At 41.8% G+C, this 19,177-nt stretch overlaps 1 protein-coding gene across 1 annotated transcript; it reads right to left on the bottom strand.

Annotated features, from left to right (window-relative positions):
* Nucleotides 1-2,560: 2,560 nt before the first annotated feature.
* On the bottom strand, nucleotides 2,561-3,613 carry LOC116747050 (melanoma-associated antigen B16-like). The gene has a single exon (XM_032618880.1). It carries the CDS (start codon nucleotides 3,611-3,613, stop codon nucleotides 2,561-2,563), a length of 1,053 nt encoding a protein of 350 aa, XP_032474771.1.
* Between the last annotated feature and the right edge of the window lie 15,564 nt (nucleotides 3,614-19,177).

Raw genomic sequence — 19,177 nt, 5'->3', positions numbered from 1 at the left:
TCTCTTACTTCAGGTTTACATCCCAGGAACTAGTATGTTCTGTGCCAAGAAGCCCATAGGAGATTGACCATGTACCTAAACTTCAGTGTTCGAAGGGAACTTTACATAGAAGGGGCTATTGCTATCAGAGGGATCCCATAGTAAATGTCAGCCAAGAATGCCTGCAGGAAGTTGGAATACTCTGTCAGGGAGAAGGAAGGTGGTTCTGGGCTGTCTGCTCTACTGGGATCAGGATGCAATGTTTAGAGGAGGATGCAGTGAAGACCTGGTCAGCAGATCAGGTTACACAGTTAGCCAGGAAGGCACACTGGGGAAGACCCAGGGGAAGGGAGCTGTAATGTGGGAAAGTGTTCGGACTGAACACACATGCCAGCTACTGATCAGAGGCAGCTCTCAAGGAACCTTGGTGTTCAGGTAACAGCACCCTGGGTAAATGAATCCAACAAACAATCTCCAAATTGTGTTTGATTCTCATTTTCACATCCCTTCTTTATACCCACTTTTAGTACTTTGGCTACAAGGTACTTTTTATCCCCTGAGAGGCATTATGGAATAGTAAGAAATGAGTTAACAGACAGAATGGTGACCTCAGGCTAAGAGGAGTGGAATAGCATGGGCTCTAGAAGAATTCAAACCAGAGGTCTAGTTCCAACTCTGTCACATATTAGGCCTGTGAACTTGGGTACATTCCCAAGCTCTCCAAGCCTTGTGTTCTTCATCTGTGAAAGGGTTTTGTATGTAGGACTTTTAGAATGTATGTATTGTATGTAAAGCCCCTGGTACAGTGCATGGTATGCAATGGGTTTTTAATGATGGCAGTTATTATTATGATTATTTTAACCCCAGAAACTAGCACTTTCCCCTCTGGGATTTATTTATCCAGCAGATGTCAGAGAATATGCCCTGCTCTGGGACATGGCCCACCAAATCAGCCAAAATTGCTGCTTACCAAGAAAGCCTTACTAAGTCTTCTTTATTAGGGGACGCATTCTTTAATTTGGGTTTGGGGGAGTATTTCCCAACTGGATCCTAGAACTTGTGTCAAGGACCAACTCCTTCCTTCCCTCCCAGTTGCCCTTCCAACAGTCCGTCCCTATTTTCATTCGTTTGCCTCCTCCAAAAATACAGACCTTGCTTAGATTTTGCCAAATTTTACTGAACATAACCTATTTAAAATGTCCCTTGAATGGTGTGGATGCTGGACCTCCCAGCCCAAGGCAAAGAGTGCCAGCCCAGTAGCTTCTAGGTATCTCAGCTCAAGAAAGTATCACCTTTATTTCTCACAAACTCCTTGAAGATGATAATCATAAAATTCCTAATTTGTGTACTATGTTCAACTGCATTTGGACAATAATGCAGGATATCTTCCATTCTTATCCTAGAAGGGATCTGGTTTACCCATGATCCCAAAATAACTGGTAAGAACAGTTTTCCATTCCATTCCAAGTCTCTCAACTCTGAGACACACCCCTGGTTCACCACTTCCCCAGCCTCATCTAGTGTATCATAGAGCTCAATTAACATATACACACTACTATATATAAAATAGATAACTAACAAGGACCTACTGTATAGCACAGGGAACTCTACTCAATATTCTGTAATGACCTATATGGGAAAAGAATCTGAAAAAGAATGGAGATATACATATAAAACTGATTCACTTTGCTGCACATCTGAAACTAACACAACATTGCAAATCACCTATACTCCAATAAAAATAAAAAATTAAATTAAATTAACTCCCAGTGGAGGACTTGCAGTTTCCCAAGGCCTCAGCCTGCCTTGTCTCAGGACATTTATATTTGACAGCCCTCATATGGACTACCCAGCTCCTGATTCCTTTTTAATTTTTCTTTTGGTATTAAAGGATATCCACCATTGTCTTTACATGATTCCTGCTCCTAGACTCTAAAATTCTATGGGTGGGTAGTAAGTCTTGTTTATCTGGGCATGCCCAGTACTAACACAGTGCTTTCCAAAGAGCACATGATGATTTAATGTTTGGAGAATAAATGAGCCATTGTACACGGGGTCTAATTTATTAAGATTTATTTCTCTTACATTCTTAAACAAGATAAGCAAAGGCATATATATGTCATCTAATTTTACAGAACAGAAGATTAAACAAGATAAGGGAAGCCAAGAATTGACCATCTTTTCGTTTTTTTTTTTTTTCTTGATCCCAACTATTTTACTGCTGAGTTCTTTGACACTGCCAAGGAAATGCCTATTCTAATGTCATGTTATCTCTTCCAGATCACAAAAGAAGATGGTCAGTTTTACAATTTGTTTTACAAACAAAACTTGTATTCTTAAATTCCATAAATAGCAATAAATGTATGACCAATGTCATTCATAAGCTTAGATTCTGAAGCTAATGAAATGTTATATTAAAAGGAACATTTGAAAACTAACTCACTCCAAAAAGAAAATAAACCTCCATGTTAACTATATAGAAGAGGAACAGAAAGTATACAGTTTCTCAACAGCCACACTCCAGCTCTCAGCTACTTAGGAAGTTAACTGCTCTCTTCAATGACAAAGTGAAGAATCGGTCTCAGACCTCACTAGGGCTGGGAGGAGCTACTGGATACGGCACTGGAAAGTGCCCTGGCCATGGCAGCATTGCCAGCCCTGGTTGCAACTCTAGCTCAGGCTCTCTCTCTCCTTCATCTCTCAAAGCCTCCTCAAACTGGGATGGGAAGCAAGTAGGGTCAGATTCATGGATCTTGGTCAAAAACTCTAGCAATTTCATTTTGCTGGCTTCAGCATGGGCTCTTGGACCCCACAGGAATTCATAGCGTGGAGGATTGCTATTGGGTACCTGGCAGTACTCCAGGTACTGTTCTTCCACTAAATCTTTGGTGATAAGCTTCCTGGGCTCCCCAAAGATAAAATGCTTCCTCCCAGAATATAAGTCCATCATATTCAACCCTTTCCAGATCTCCTCCTCAGTGGCACGATTGCCCTTCATGAAAATCACACCTAGGATAATTATCAGGAGGCCGGTCTTGGGCATGCCCTCGTCACCACTGAACCTCGTATCATAGGTGAGGCTTAGTTTGTTGAGGGCATAGCTGTGGCTGGTGGGATCCACTTGCTTCACATCAATACCAAAGACCAGCCCTATGCACTCAGAGGCTCTCCTGAGGATCTCAAGGAAGTCATCCTTGTACTCTCTGATAACATCATCAGTCATGTCTGCCTTTGTGATCAGATCTCTCATTTGATACTTTTGCACCAGGAACTGCACCAAAAAAATCACCTTCTCATCTAGAGGGTCTGTGGGCAAGTTCTCAGTTTCTGACAGAGACTTGGAAGAAGCTGACCCAGTCTCCCTTTCCTGGCTGCTGGAGACCTCATCTGATTTGCTTGATGAGATGGTTGTAATGACAGTGTAACATGAGTAGGCACTCTGAGGAATGTGGGGAGTACTGGGTGCCCCAGCAGCCAGAGCCTCATTCAAATAGGCAAGCATTAGAGTATGGAAGAAGGAGGGAGAGGTCTCCTCCAGTGCCCTGGAGACCTGTGCAGCCTCCAGGCCCTGGGGTTCACTGAGGACATGGTGCTGTTCCTGCGTGCAATGTGGAATCTCTTGACCCTGAGACATGTTCACTCTGGTCGGTAGCAACAGACAGGAATGTGGGCAGGAGATTGGGTAAAAGAGGACCACCACCTAGGGAGAAAGGGAGGATGTAAGTGGCCTCATCTGTTAACTCAACTGTGGCAGCTCTGAAAAGAGTGGCTTCCATCCATCTTTTCCTTAGGGCAGTACTCGAGCCTCACAGGTCTCCTGTCCTGAACTGTAGGAAGCAATGGAGGGAGCGAGAAGGCTCTTCAGGGTGGAGCCAGCCAACCTAGCCCAAGGCTTCCTAAAGCTGATAACAGGGCAGGTGGGGTCAAGCTCTGTGGGATCCCTTCTGTTCTGCAGTGGGTGGTCCCCTCCGTCTTTGTTCAGAGTCCTCACTGTGATCCCCGAGAGTGTCTGGGACTCCTTCCTCTACTGACCCAAGGACTGTCACCTCAAAAAGAGGCTTAAATCTTCTTGAGACACTTGACTTACAAAGAAGAAAGGAGGTAACTCACACTGACAGCTTTTTTCAGAGCCTCTCAGCCAGGAAGTCACAGAGGAGACAGACAGGGGAGAGAAGTGAGGGGCAGCTCATGGGGCCATACCTGCCCGGGCCTCCCAGAAGTGACAAAGGAGCACAGCTGTTGGGGCTCTGTTGTTCTGATGTGTGTGGTCCCCACAATCCTCACTAAAGGTCAGGACTTTTGACCTTGACAGAGACTGAGACACCTCTCTCTGTTAACTTGAGACAACAGCCCTCAGATTCCCAAAACCAAAATCAGAAAGCACCAAAGTCTGACAACTATTCTAGGGCCTACCCAGTGTGACAACAGGGACAGGGTTCTATGGGGCCCCCACTGTTCTCCAGGGTGTGATTCCCCCAGTCCCTGCTCAGCATCTTAACTTGATTTCTGGCAGGGCCTGATTACTTGGGGCCACACCTCTCAGAACAATATCATCATCATCCTCATATCCCGAAAGTCAGAGGAAGTCACTCCTGGCCAGCCCCTCCTCCTCCTGGGACTCACAAGAGAATTCTGAGGGCCCTTCTCCATTCTGGGGAAGAAATCTCCTCAGTCCCACTCAACATCTTACCTTGAGTCCCGGCAGGGTCTCAGACTCCTCCCTCCACTCACCCGAGGCAGCAGTCCTCAGAACAGGCCTCACTTTCCTGCAAACCCAAGGTGGAAGTCAGGGAGCAACTCAGTCTGACAGTTATTCTCGCGGCGCCGAGGGCTGGAGACGGGGGGCTGCACTTTTACCTGCAGCGTCCCCTGTATTCTGCGGAGCTGGTCACTTCATTCCCCTTGCCCACCTTACCCTGAAACTCCCCTGTGCCAGGGCCTCCTCCCTCTGCTGAATCGTGGCCACGCCCCGAGTGGCCATGCTGCCCTCAGATTCCTGAGGCCCTAGTTACTCCGGGGGCTCCCCGGGATGACAAAAGGGACGGGGCTTTACTCAGCAGGCCGCCCCTCTCTTCTGGGGTGGTTAGTTCCCTCGTTCAGGGTCTTCACCTTGCCACTTGACCACTCGCAGGGCTACTCATTCCGCGAGTAGAACCCTCAGCTTTCGATATCTGCCTTCGCCAACCGTCCTCCTGGACGTCAGGGCGTGTCCCTTCCGCTCCGCTCCCCCTCGCCTCCCTCCACGCGAAGTGGTGCCTGGTTCTCCCGGGAACGACAGCAGGAGTGAGGTTCTGTGGGGCTCCTTGTATTCTGGGGTACTTAACGCACTTGGTGTCTTCACCCAGAATCAATGCAGTGATCAAGGATTCCTCCCTCCGCAGAGCTGAGGTTGTACCCCATACACCAAGACCCTCACCCGGGTCAAACTCGCGAGAGGACGAAGTCAGAGGGAGCCTCTGTCTAATAGTTATCCCGGGGCTCCCCATTGCCAACGTGGTGGCATAACTCTTAGAGTGCCCTCCATTCCTCAGTTCTGACTCAGTGTCTCACCCGGGCCTTACATGGCCTGAGGCTCCTCCTCTGTTAACCTGAGGCTGCATCTCCTCAACTCAAGGCCCTCCATCACCACCTTTAGATTCCCGAGGCCATTTCTAGCCACCACTGCTGGGAGTCTTCCAAGGTTGACAACAGGAGCAGGCTCTATGGGGTCCCTTTCTTCTGGGGTAAGTGGTTCCCACAGTTCTCACTTAGGGTCCATATTCTTGGCTCCAGTCTTTTTGATTAATTACTTCATAGACGATGCCACCGCCTTGCCAATCTCTATGCTTTTGCCCCTGTGTGACCCTCATACAGACTGAGTCCCTGAGTCCAAGTTCAGGCTGGATGCTGGGTAGTGAAGATGAAGCACCGTGAATTTAAAAAACAGAAACAGAAACAAAACAAAACAAAAGTCACCTTCCCATTGGGTCCCTTCTCCAGACAGTTGGAAACCTTTTCTAAAACACTTAACTTTCTATAGGAAAGAGCCTTGTATAGACACATTGCTAAGTGGTCTTGCCACTCCCATTGCAAATGCTGTATCACTTCATATAACCATGTAGAGGAGGAGTGCTAAGGACCAGCATGGGCCCACTAGGTTAATGTGGGCCGGACCCAGTTGCCCCCTGACATCTGATCACTGGATAAATAATTGAAATAAGCAGGACAGAACCTTAGAAATTGTCATTTTATGGATGAGGAGCCTGGAGCATAGGGAGGTGCTGAAGTGTTTTGCAAGTGATTTGCTACTGATGAGAGTTAAAGTACTAAAGTGGTGCTCTATGACTATGTTCTCACTGCACACATTTCAAACAGTACACTCAAAACAAAATTGTCTTGCCTTTTCAATCCTCTATGTTACCTGCACCACCATATAACCTTATTATGAATTAATTTTGTATGGATATAATTGTGCATTTGCTTTCCATAAATGAAATTTAGGTAAATTACATAGATGTGATAATAAAGTACTATTGTTTTGCTATTTGCTTTTTCCTCTAATTAATAATCCGTCCTGAAGAGTGCTGCATATCAATCTTCAGAGTGTTCCTAAATTTTGAAAAACAGATATTATTTTATTGTTACTTGCAAACTGAAGATGTCCTTGATAGCATTCTACAGTGTCTATATTTCTAGACTCTATAACTGGATTACATATAGATCTGCCATTTTTCTTTTATTTAAAAAGTAAAAGAGATGGCTACCTCTATAATTAAAACTTTCATTCATATTTATCTTCAAATATATTCATGAAGGGCAAGACTGTTGAAATAAATAATTAGTGTGTTAGGTATTGCTCATGAGAATTTGTAGGCCATTCTTTCCATGGCTCGGGAGAAATGTGAGAAGCAAATCAAAAGGATGAGTACTGCAATACTATACCTTTCTGTCTTTTATAGACTTAACTCTGCATTTCGATTTCTTGATCTGCAAGGTCAGTCCATAAAGCTTTATTGATCACAGTAATGAAATACTCAGTAGTGTATTATGAAGCATATGCAAAACACAATAACCTATCCGGAGGTCCAGTGGCCCGAAGTCTCCAACAGAAGGTCCAGTGAGGGATTTTTCATTTGCTCTTTGAAAGCTTATAATTTTATTGCTATGCTGTCTTTGAATAAAATGGTTGTATCACCTAATCCATCTTGATATGGAATCATTTTAAAGCCCTTTAGATTTATTTTGTTTATTTACATTCCTTTTCTGAGACGGAAATATGAGAGTAAGACAGAATCCACCATTTATACCTTCATTTCAATTCGTTTCATCCACTCATGTGCTGTTATTATTAGCATAAAATATATTTAATTCCTCTGTTTCATAGATGTTTGGAGTTTGAAGGAAGAGATTATTCATGGACTAAGTGGAATTAATGACATCTAGAATTTTAATGCACTTTTTTTTTTTTTTTTTTTTTGCGGTACACGGGCCTCTCACTGCTGTGGCCTCTGCCGCTGCAGAGCACAGGCTCCGGACGCGCAGGCTCAGCGGCCATGGCTCACGGGCCCAGCCGCTCCACGGCACGCGGGATCCTCCCGGACCGGGGCACAAACGTGCGTCCCCTGCATCAGCAGGCGGACTCTCAACCACTGCGCCACCAGGGAAGCCCAGTACCTTTGTTTTAAAATGAGACATGGTAGATTCAAATACTAAAAAAAAAAGAAGCACATTGGGCTTCCCTGGTGGCGCAGTGGTAATGCCTGGCACATAGTGGGCATTCAGGAAAAGACCGTTGAATAAATGAAACCACTAAAGCTATTTTTATATAGCTTTAGTGGGATTCAGCTTGTTGGGTTTTACTGTTGTTACTTTTTTTTTAAAACATCTTTATTGGAGTATAATTGCTTTACAATGGTGTGTTAGTTTCTGCTTTATAACAAAGTGAACCAGCTATACATACACATATATCCCCATATCTCCTCCCTCTTGCGTCTCCCTCCCACCCTCCTTATCCCACCCCTATAGGTGGTCACAAAGAACCGAGCTGATCTCCCTGTGCTACGTGGCTGCTTTCCACTATCTATTTTACATTTGGTAGTGTATTATATGTCCATGCCACTCTCTCACTTCATCCTAGCTTACCCTTCCCACTCCCCATGTCCTAAAGTCCATTCTCTAAGACTGCATCTTTATTCCTGTCCTGCACTTAGGTTCTTCAGAACCATTTTTATTTTTTTAGGATTCCATATATATATGTTAGCATACGATATTTGTTTTTCTCTTTCGGACATACTTCACTCTGTATGACAGTCTCTAGGTCCATCTATGACTCTACAAATGACCCAATTTCTTTCCTTTTTATGGCTGAGTAATATTCCATTCTTTATATGTGCCACATCTTCTTTATCCATTCATCTGTCAATGGACACTTGGGTTGCTTCCATGTCCTGGCTATTGTAAATAGAGCTGCAATGAACATTGTGGTACATGACTCTTTTTGAATTACGGTTTTCTCAGGGTATATGCCCAGTAGTGGGATTGCTGGGTTGTATGGTAGTTCTTTTTTTAGCTTTTTAAGGAACCTCCATACTGTTCTCCATAGTGGCTGTTATCAATTTAAATTCCCATCAACAGTGCACGAAGGTACCCTTTTCTCCACACCCTCTCTAGCATTTATTCTTTGTAGATTTTTTGATGATGGCCATTCTGACTGGTGTGAGGTGATACCTCATTGTAGTTTTGATTTGCATTTCTCTAATGATTAGGGATTTGAGCATCCGTTCATGTGTTTGTTGGCAATCTGTATATCTTCTTTGGAGAAATGTCCATTTAGGTCTTCTGTCCATTTTTGGATTGCGTTGTTTGTTTTTTTGATATTGAGCTGCATGAACTACTTGTAAATTTTGGAGATGAATCCTTTGTCAGTTGCTTCATTTGCAATTATTTTCTCCCATTCTGAGGGTTGTCTTTTCATCTTGTTAATGGTTTCCTTTGCTGTGCAAGAGCTTTTACATTTCATTAGGTCACAGTTGTTTATTTTTGCTTTTATTTGCATCACTCTAGGAGGTGGGTCAAAAAGGATCTTACTGTGATTTATATCATAGAGTGTTCTGCCTATGTTTTCCTCTAAGAGTTTTAAAGTGTCTGGCCTTACATTTAGGTCTTTAATCCATTTTGAGTTTATTTTTGTGTATGGTGTTTGGAAGTGTTCTAATTTCATTTTTTTGCATGTAGCTGTCCAATTTTGCCAGCAACACTTATTGAAGAGGCTGTCTTATCTCCATTGCATATTCTTGCCTCCTTTATAAAAAATAAGGTGACCATATGTGCGTGGGTTTATCTCTGGGCTTTCAATCCTGTTCCATTGATCTATATTTCTGTTTTTGTGCCAGTTCCATACTTTTTTTTTTAACATCTTTATTGGAGTATAATTGCTTTAGAATGCTGTGTTAGTTTCTGCTTTATAACAAAGTGAATCAGTTATACATATACATATGTTCCCATATCTCTTCCCTCTTGTGTATCCCTCCCTCCCACCCTCCCTATCCCACCCCTCAAGGTGGTCACAAACCACCAAGCTGATCTCCCTGTGCTATGCAGCTGCTTCCCACTAGCTATCTATTTTACGTTTGGTAGTCTATATATGTCCATGCCACTCTCTCACTTTGTCACAGCTTACCTATCCCCCTCCCCATATCCTCAAGTCCATTCTCTAGTAGGTCTGTGTCTTTATTCCCGTCTTGCCCCTAGGTTCTTCATGACATTTTTATTTTTTCTTCTTAGATTCCATATATATGTGTTAGCATACGGTATTTGTCTTTCTCTTTCTGACTTACTTCACTCTGTATGAGAGACTAGGTCCATCCACCTCACTACAAATAACTCAATTTCGTTTATTTTTATGGCTGAGTAATATTCCATTGTATATATGTGCCACATCCTCTTTATCCATTCATCTGCTGATGGACACGTAGGTTGCGTCCATGTCCTGGCTATTGTAAATAGAGCTGCAATGAACATTTTGGTACATGACTCTTTTTGAATTATGGTTTTCTCACTGTATATGCACAGTACTGGGATTGCTGGGTCTTATGGTAGTTCTATTTTTAGTTTTTTAAGGAACCTCCATACTGTTCTCCATAGTGGCTGTATCAGTTTACGTTCCCACCAACTGCAAGAGTATTCCCTTTTCTCCACACCCTCTCCAGCATTGTTTCTGGATTTTTTGATGATGGCCATTCTGCCCGGTGTGAGGTGATATCTCATTGTAGTTTTTTTTTTTTTCTTTGCAATACGCGGGCCTCTCACTGTTGTGGCCTCTCCCGTTGCAGAGCACAGGTGCCGGAGGAGCAGGCTCAGCAGCCATGGCTCACAGGACCAGCCGCTCCGCGGCATGTGGGATCTTCCCGGACCGGGGCATGAACCCGTGTCCTCTGCATCGGCAGGCAGACTCTCAACCACTGTGCCACCAGGGAAGCCCTCATTGTAGTATTGATTTGCATTTCTCTAATGATTAATGATGTTGAGCATTCTTTCATGTGTTTCTTGGCAATCTGTATATCTTCTTTGGAGAAATGTCTATTTAGGTCTTCTGCCCATTTTTGGATTGGGTTGTTTTTTTTTGTTATTGAGAGGCATGAGCTGCTTGTAAATTTTGGAGATGAATCCTTTGTCAGTTGCTTCATTTGCAAATATTTTCTCCCATTATGAACGTTGTCTTTTCATCTTGTTTATGATCGCCTTTGCTGTGCAAAAGCTTTTAAGTTTCATTAGGTCCCATTTGTTTATTTTTGTTTTTATTTCCATTTCTCTACGAGGTGGGTCAAAAAGGATCTTGCTGCGATTTATGTCATAGAGTGTTCTGCCCATGTTTTCCTCTAAGAGTTTTAGAGTGTCTGGCCTTAAATTTAGGTCTTTAATCCATTTTGAGTTTATTTTTGTGAATGGTGTTAGGGAGTGTTCCAATTTCATACTTTTACATGTACCTGTCCAGTTTTCCCAGCACCACTTATTGAAGAGGCTGTCTTTTCTCCACTGTATATTCTTGCCTCCTTTATCAAAGATAAGGTGACCATATGTGCGTGGGTTCATCTCTGGGCTTTCTATCCTGTTCCACTGATCTATCTTTCTGTTTTTGTGCCAGTACCATACTGTCTTTATTACTGTAGCTTTGTAGTACAGTCTAAAGTCAGGGAGCCTGATTCCTCCAGCTCCATTTTTCATTCTCAAGATTGCTTTGGCTACTTGGGGTCTTCTGTGTTTCCATACAAATTGTGAAATTTTTTGTTCTAGTTCTGTGAAAATGCCAGTGGTAGTTTGATAGGGATTGCATTAAATCTGTAGACTGCTTTGGGTAGTAGAGTCATTTTCACAATGTTGATTCTTCCAAACCATGAACATGGTATATCTCTCCATCTATTTGTATCATCTTTAATTTCTTTCATCAGTGTCTTATAGTTCTCTGCATACAGATCTTTTGTCTCCTTAGGTAGGTTTATTCCTATGTATTTTATTCTTTTTGTTGCAGTGGTAAATGGAAGTGTTTCCTTAATAGCTCTTTCAGATTTTTCATCATTAGTGTATAGGAATGCAAGAGATTTCTGTGCATTAATTTTGTATCCTGCTACTTGACCAGATTCATTGAGTAGCTCTAGTAGTTTTCTGGTAGCATCTTTAGGATTCTCTATGTATAGTATCATGATATCTGCAAATAGTGACAGCTTTACTACTTCTTTTCTGATTTGGATTCCTTTTATTTCTTTTTCTTCTCTGATTGCTGTGGGTAAAAGTTTCAACACTATGTTGAATAACAGTGGTGAGAGTGGACAACCTTGTCTTGTTCCTGATCTTAGTGGAAATGTTTTCAGTTTTGCACCATCGCGAATGACGTTTGCTGTGGATTTGTCATATATGGCCTTTATTACGTTGATGTAGGTTCCCTCTGTGACCACTTTCTGGAGAGTTTTTATCATAAATCGTTGTTGAATTTTGTCAAAAGCTTTTCCTGCATCTACTGAGATGATCAAATGGTTTTTATTCTTTAATTTGTTAATATGGTGTATCACATTGATTGATTTGTGTATATTGAAGAATCCTTGCATTTCTGGAATAAACCCCACTTGATCATGGTGTATGATCCATTTAATGTGCTGTTGGATTCTGTTTACTAGTATTTTGTGGAGGATTTTTGCATCTATGTTCATCAGTGATATTGGCCAGTAGTTTTCTTTCTTTGTGACATCCTTGTCTGGTTTTGGTATCAGGGTGATGATGGCCTCGTAGAATAAGTTTGGGAGTGTTCCTCCCTCTGCTATATTTTGGAAGAGTTGGAGATGGATAGGCGCTAGCTCTTTTCTAAATGTTTGATAGAATTCCCCTGTGAAGTCATCTGGTCCTGGGCTTTTGTTTGTTGGAAGATTTTTAATCACAGTCTCAATTTCAGTGCTTGTGATTGGTCTGTTTATATTTTCTATTTCTTCCTGGTTCAGTGTCAGAAGGTTGTGCTTTTTTAAGAATATGTCCATTTCTTCCAGGCTGTCCATTTCATTGGCATATAGTTGCTTGTAGTAATCTCTCATGATCCTTGTATTTCTGCAGTGTCAGTTGTTACTTCTCCTTTTTCATTCCTAATTCTATTGATTTGTGTCTTCTCCCTTTTTTTTTCTTGATGGGTCTGGCTAGTGGTTTATCAATTTTGTTTATCTTCTCAAAGAGCCAGCTTTTAGTATTATTGATCTTTGCTACTGTTTCCTTCGTTTCTCTCTCATTTATTTCTGATCTGATCTTTATGATTTCTTTCCTTCTGCTAACTTTGGGCTTTTTTTGTTCTTCTTTCTCTAATTGCTTTAGGTGTAAGGTTAGGTTGTTTATTCGAGATGTTTCTTATTTCTTGAAGTAGGATTTTATTGCTATAAACTTCCCTCTTAGAACTGCTTTTGCTGCATCCCATAGGTTTTGGGTCATCGTGTTTTCATTGTCATTTTTTTGTAGGTACTTTTTGATTTCCTCTTTGATTTCTTCAGTAATTTCTTGGTTATTTAGTAGCGTATTGTTTAGCCTCCATGTGTTTGTATTTTTTACAGACTTTTTCCTGTAATTGATATCTAGTCTCATAATGCTGTGGTTGGAAAAGATACTTGATACAATTTCAGTTTTCTTAAATTTACCAAGGCTTGATTTGTGGCCCAAGATATGATCTATCCTGGAGAATGTTCCATGAGCACTTGAGAAGAAAGTGTATTCTGTTGTTTTTGGATGGCATGTCCTCTGAATATCAATGAGGTCAATCTTGTTTAATGTATCATTTAAAGCTTGTGTTTCCTTATTTATTTTCATTTTGGATGATCTGTCCATTGCTGAAAGTGGGGTGTTAAAAGTCCCCTACTATGATTGTGTTACTATTGATTTCCCCTGTTATGGCTGTTAGCATATGCCTTATGTATTGATGTGCTCCTATGTTGGGTGCATAAATGTTTACAGTTGTTATACCTTCTTCTTGGATGGATCCCTTGATCATTATGTAGTGTCCTTCTTTCTTTCTTGTAATAGTCTTTGTTTTAAAGTCTATTTTGCCTGATATGAGAATTGCTACTCCAGCTTTCTTTTGATTTCCATTTGCACAGAATATCTTTTTCCATCCCCTCACTTTCAATCTGTATGTGTCCCTAGGTCTGAAGTGGGTCTCTTGTAGACAGCATATATATGGGTCTTGTTTTTGTATCCATGCAGCCAGTCTGTGTCTTTTGGTTGGAGCCTTTAATCCATTTACATTTAAGGTAGTTATCGATATGTGTGTTCTTATTACCATTTTCTCAATTCTGTTGGGTTTCTTATTGTAGGTCTTTTCTTTCTCTTGTGTTTCCTCCCTAGAGAAGTTCCTTTAGCATTTGTTGTAGAGCTGGTTTGGTGGTGCTGAATTCTCTTCACTTTTGCTTGTCTGTAAAAGTTTTAATTTCTCCATCGAATTTGAATGAGATCCTTGCTGGGTAGAGTAATCTTGGTTGTAGGTTTTTTCCCTTTCATCACTTTAAATATATCATGCCACTACCTTCTGGCTTGCAGAGTTTTTGCTGAAAGATCAGCTGCTAACCTTATAGGGATTCCCTTGTATGTTATTTGTTGTTTTTCCCTTGCTGCTTTTAATACTTTTTCTTTGTAGTTAATTTTTGGTAGATTGATTAATATGTGTCTTGGCATGTTTCTCCTTGGATTTATCCTGTATGGGACCTCTGTGCTTCCTGGACTTGATTGACTATTTCCTTTCCCATATTAGGGAAGTTTTCAACTATAATCTCTTCAAATATTTTCTCAGTCCCTTTCTTTTTTTCTTCTGGAACCCCTATAATTTGAATGTTGGTGCGTTTAATGTTGTCCCAGAGGTCTCTGAGACTGTTCTCAATTCTTTTCATTCTTTTTTCTTTATTCTGTTCTGAGGTAGTTATTTCCACTATTTTATCTTCCAGGTCACTTATCTGTTCTTCTGCCTCAGTTATTCTATTTATTCCTTCTAGAGAATTTTAAATTTCATTTATTGTGTTGTTTATCATTGTCTGTTTGCTCTTTAGTTCTTCTAGGTCCTTGTTAAACGCTTCTTGTATTTTCTCCATTCTATTTCCAAGCTTTTGGATCATCTTTACTATCATAACTCTGAATTCTTTTCCAGGTAGACTGCTTATTTCATTTGTTTGGTCTGGTGGGTTTTTACCTTGCTCCTTCATCTACTGTGTGTTTCTCTGTCTTCCCATTTTGCTTAACTTACTGTGTTTTGGGTCTCCTTTTCTCAGGCTGCAGGTTCGTAGTTCCCGTTGTTTTTGGTGTCTGCCCCCAGTGGCTAAGGTTGGTTCAGTGGGCTGTGTAGGCTTCCTGGTGGAGGGGAATGGTGCCTGTGTTCTGGTGGATGAGGCTGGATCTTGTCTTTCTGGTGGGCAGGACCGCATCTCGTGGTGTGTTTTGGGGTGTCTGAGACCTTTTTATGATTTTAGGCAGCCTCTCTGCTAATGGGTGGTGTTGTATTGCTGTCTTGCTAGTTGTTTGGCATAGGGTGTCCAGCACTGTAGCTTGCTGGTTATTGAGTGGAGCTGGGTCTTAGTATTGAGATGGAGATCTCTGGGAGAGCTTTTGTCATTTGATATTACGTGGAGCAGGTAGGTCTCTGGTGGACCAATGTCCTGAACTCGGCTCTCCCACCTCAGAGGCACAGGCCTGACACCCGGCCAGAACACCAAGACCCTGTCAGCCACACGGCTCTTTCAAGAGGCAGCTGCATGAGGGAATTCAGAGCACAGGAAGTCATCAGGCAGACCTGGGTACAAGCTTTGATTCTCTGAGCTCCCATTCTCCCATCTATAAAATGGTAATGCTGGTGTCCATGTCTTGGGATTGCTTACATGACCAGACTCAGACTACAGTAGGGTGCCATAATAATCCACATTTTAATAAGCTCAGGAAGACACAATGTAAGTACCAGTTCTTCATCAAATTACTTTACCAGCCTCAGCCTTAGTTTCCCCTTCTTGGGTAGATGCCACTGGATGGACAGTTGTGAGAAGAGCTCAGAATTATCAAGATAGTGGTCATTGGCAAGTGATACCACAAGAGAAGAGGCCCATGCTATGCCTTGTCCTGCTGAGCAATTTTCAGACTTCAGCTCAGTCTGGCAAGAGGGCGACTGGGTCGGCAAGGCAGGACAGGGTCCGTGAGGCGTGCAGTGCTCAGCCGGTGCACAGCCTGAGGGGCATGGTCAAAGCCCTCGGGGAAGGCTGACAGTGGCCAGGACTCCGGCCTCCTGCGGCTGCGGCGTCTTTGGGGTCTCCCTCCCGGTGTCAAGTCGTTCCCACTCCTGCTTTGGCGGCTGTGCCTTTACCCTGAGCTTCTTCACTCGGTGAGCACTCCCTGAGGCAACGCGCAAAAAGCACGGGCCTAGCTGAAGTTCGAGAAACGGGGGCAAAGCCACCTGTTGTTACTTTTTTATTTTGATTTTTCTCCCTTTTCACTGCAGACAACTTCACTTGCTTGAAGAATGCTTCTAATTCACATCTTACTGGAAAAACTATCCCTACCCCAGGATTAACTCTGGGATTAATTTTCACATCATATACATATATATGTATATATGTATACTATTATGTATGTATGTATATTGAGGGGACTTAGTAGCAAGTCTGCCGCTAGTAAACAAAGAGCCTAAGGCATTTTCCTGCTCTAGTTAGCCAGATCCTAGCAAGCAGATTTGAACTGTGGACCTTTTTTTTTTTTTTTACATCTTTATTGGAGTATAATTGCTTTACAATGGTGTGTTAGTTTCTGCTTTATAACAAAGTGAATCAGTTATACATATACATATGTTCCCATATCTCTTCCTTCTTGTGTCTCCCCCCCTCCCACCCTCCCTATCCCACCCCTCCAGGCGGTCACAAAGCACCGAGCTGATCTCCCTGTGCTATGCGGCTGCTTCCCACTAGCTATCTACCTTACGTTTGGTAGTGTATATATGTCCATGCCTGTCTCTCGCTTTGTCACAGCTTACCCTTCCCCCTCCCCATATCCTCAAGTCCATTCTCTAGTAGGTCTGTGTCTTTATTCCTGTCTTACCCCTAGGTTCTTCATGACATTTTTTTTTCTTAAATTCCATATATATGTGTTACCATACAGTATTTGTCTTTCTCTTTCTGACTTACTTCACTCTGTATGACAGACTCTAGGTCCATCCACCTCATTACAAATAGCTCAATTTCGTTTCTTTTTATGGCTGAGTAATATTCCATTGTATATATGTGCCACATCTTCTTTATCCATTCATCCAATGATGGGCACTTAGGTTGTTTCCATCTCTGGGCTATTGTAAATAGAGCTGCAATGAACATTTTGGTACATGACTCTTTTTGAATTATGGTTTTCTCAGGGTATATGCCCAGTAGTGGGATTGCTGGGTCATATGGTAGTTCTATTTGTAGTTTTTTAAGGAACCTCCATACTTGAACTGTGGACCTTTGATTAATTTCCCCCATAAAGGTATTAAGAAAAAAAATTAAATTTGATTAGCTTATTTTATTTCTTAAAATAATTAATGTTGGTCTACCAGGTCAAACTTAAATGGAGAAGCCATGGAAAATAAATCAGAGCTTATGAATATATTTTTCATTGCTGATTATGAGGGAAATTTTAACTTACATTCACTCTGGGAGGCCACAGAAAAGCTTATAAAATTCCCTGTTATTAGCTTGCTCTCAAATCTTTTTTTATGGGTTGTTTCTTATAATTCATGGGTCATTTGTTTCTCTTTAGATATTGATGGCTCCAAGATAGTGCTTCTCAAACTTATTCAGTGACCCTAATAGGGAAATTCACAACCTCCTATGTCAAGAAACGTTTATTGAGAACTTGCTTATGGTGCAGTGATGAAGATGATCTCATCTCATTTCTCATTAATTCTCGATACAACCCTATGAGTTAGAGACTATAATCATCCCAGTTTCAGGAATGGGGCGACTGAGGCTAATAGAGGTTAAGTAACTTGACCATGGGCATATAGCTAGGAAAAGGCAAAACTAGGATTCACACCAGGCGATCTGAAGCCAGAGACTCAGCTCCAGCTTCCAAAAGGAGAAAAACGTTTGAAAGTCTGTATGTATTAGAACTCATGGTTCTCTTTGGGGAGCCCAGCCTACTTTAAAACCTGGGAAGATGAAAATACAGAACAGAGGCTCTGCTCCTTAAATTAATATAACCTCCATCCCCAGCCAGACAAATGAGAAAATTCTTTACTCTCCGTAACTTTCTCAAGATATCCTACTGACCTATTCTTCACTCCTAACTCCAGCAGACAAAACCACTTATTGTGAAATATCATTATGAGGGTTTGCACAGTGAAAACACTTGAAAGCCCCACTTGGACGACTCAGACACAAAAGAAGAGTTAACTTAATCTGAGCAAATCATTGGAGGGTTGAGGTTCTTACAGTAAAGCAAAACGCTTTAAGAAAGCTTTTCATTTACTTTTAAAAAGACAGATTTTAAACAACTTTATTTTAGCAGCTCAGTCCCTTTCAATAAAAATAGAGCACTAGACAAGTTCTAATTAAGTCATTTTCACTAACATATAAGTTAAAACAATTTCCCTGCCTATAATATGGGTATGTAATGACTGAATGAGAAACTCCATGAATTGATAAAGGAAGAAGCACCAAGTACAGGAGGGCAAAGAAGTCAGCAATGAGAAGCTGTTGGGCTTACAGAAGAGGCACACATGCAAATTCTCAAATCAGACCGGGGTCTCAGTGAACTGAATTAGAGGTTAAAACTGGCTCAGAGCTGGCATTTGAGAAAGGCTTGCTCTTCATGGGGGAACTCTTTACTTCATCCAAAATGCCAGGAATATACTAGGAAGAAATATAAATCCTGCACAAAACAGACCTCTAAGTTGGAAGTGTTAATCTGAGCCAAGTAGCAAGGTTTCTTTCTAAGTATTAATTATGGTGATCCTGGGGGGAAATGGATTTGGGGTAAACACCACCTGCACTGGCAGCTGAGAGAATGTGACAGGAGAATTTGGCTTCTGAACCCCATTACACACGCTGCATTACAAGTGGAATCTGTGAATTACATCTGTCCCAAGACTGAGGTTCTTTACTGCTAAAACTTCATATTGACAGACCAACTACAGATGGAAAAGACTCACTCATTTATCTAAGCTGGGCCCCAAGCTGCCCTGTGCTTATATTATGTGATAATTTAGTTGAGGCAATCTAATTCCTAATGCTGGACATTCATCACGTTCCCAGTTTTTGTCTACCATCCTTGCTCCGGTCAAGAAAACAGGGAATAAAAACAGGTGGGATATGAGTCAAGGTGGGAATTGGTAGCATCAGTTACCTTGTTTTACATTCTCATACACACAAAATTGTGAAGTAGAAACACTATTTTCATGGCCATGCTGGGGTGACTGCACAAGAGAATTCTGCTAGTCCTGGCAACAAGCTACATGAGTAGTAAAAGAAACAGGACAGAAAGCCGTATTTCCTACTGAGATTTATCATGGAAAATTGTTGCTGCCAGGACCATGGGTTATACTGAGACATTTTCTGAGCTTCCTCTGACTTTTTGAACAAGACCAGTTTTGCAAAGTCTGAGAGCCATAGAGTTGCTCTTCCATTTTCTTGGTTAGGAGCAATTAATCATGGTTGTATGCCACCGACAAAGAAAAATATTTCTCTTTTAGACA

This window comes from Phocoena sinus, chromosome X, assembly GCF_008692025.1.
Source record: "Phocoena sinus isolate mPhoSin1 chromosome X, mPhoSin1.pri, whole genome shotgun sequence".
NCBI classification, from domain to species: Eukaryota; Metazoa; Chordata; class Mammalia; order Artiodactyla; family Phocoenidae; genus Phocoena; species Phocoena sinus.
This window is presented reverse-complemented; position numbering and strand designations above follow the sequence as displayed.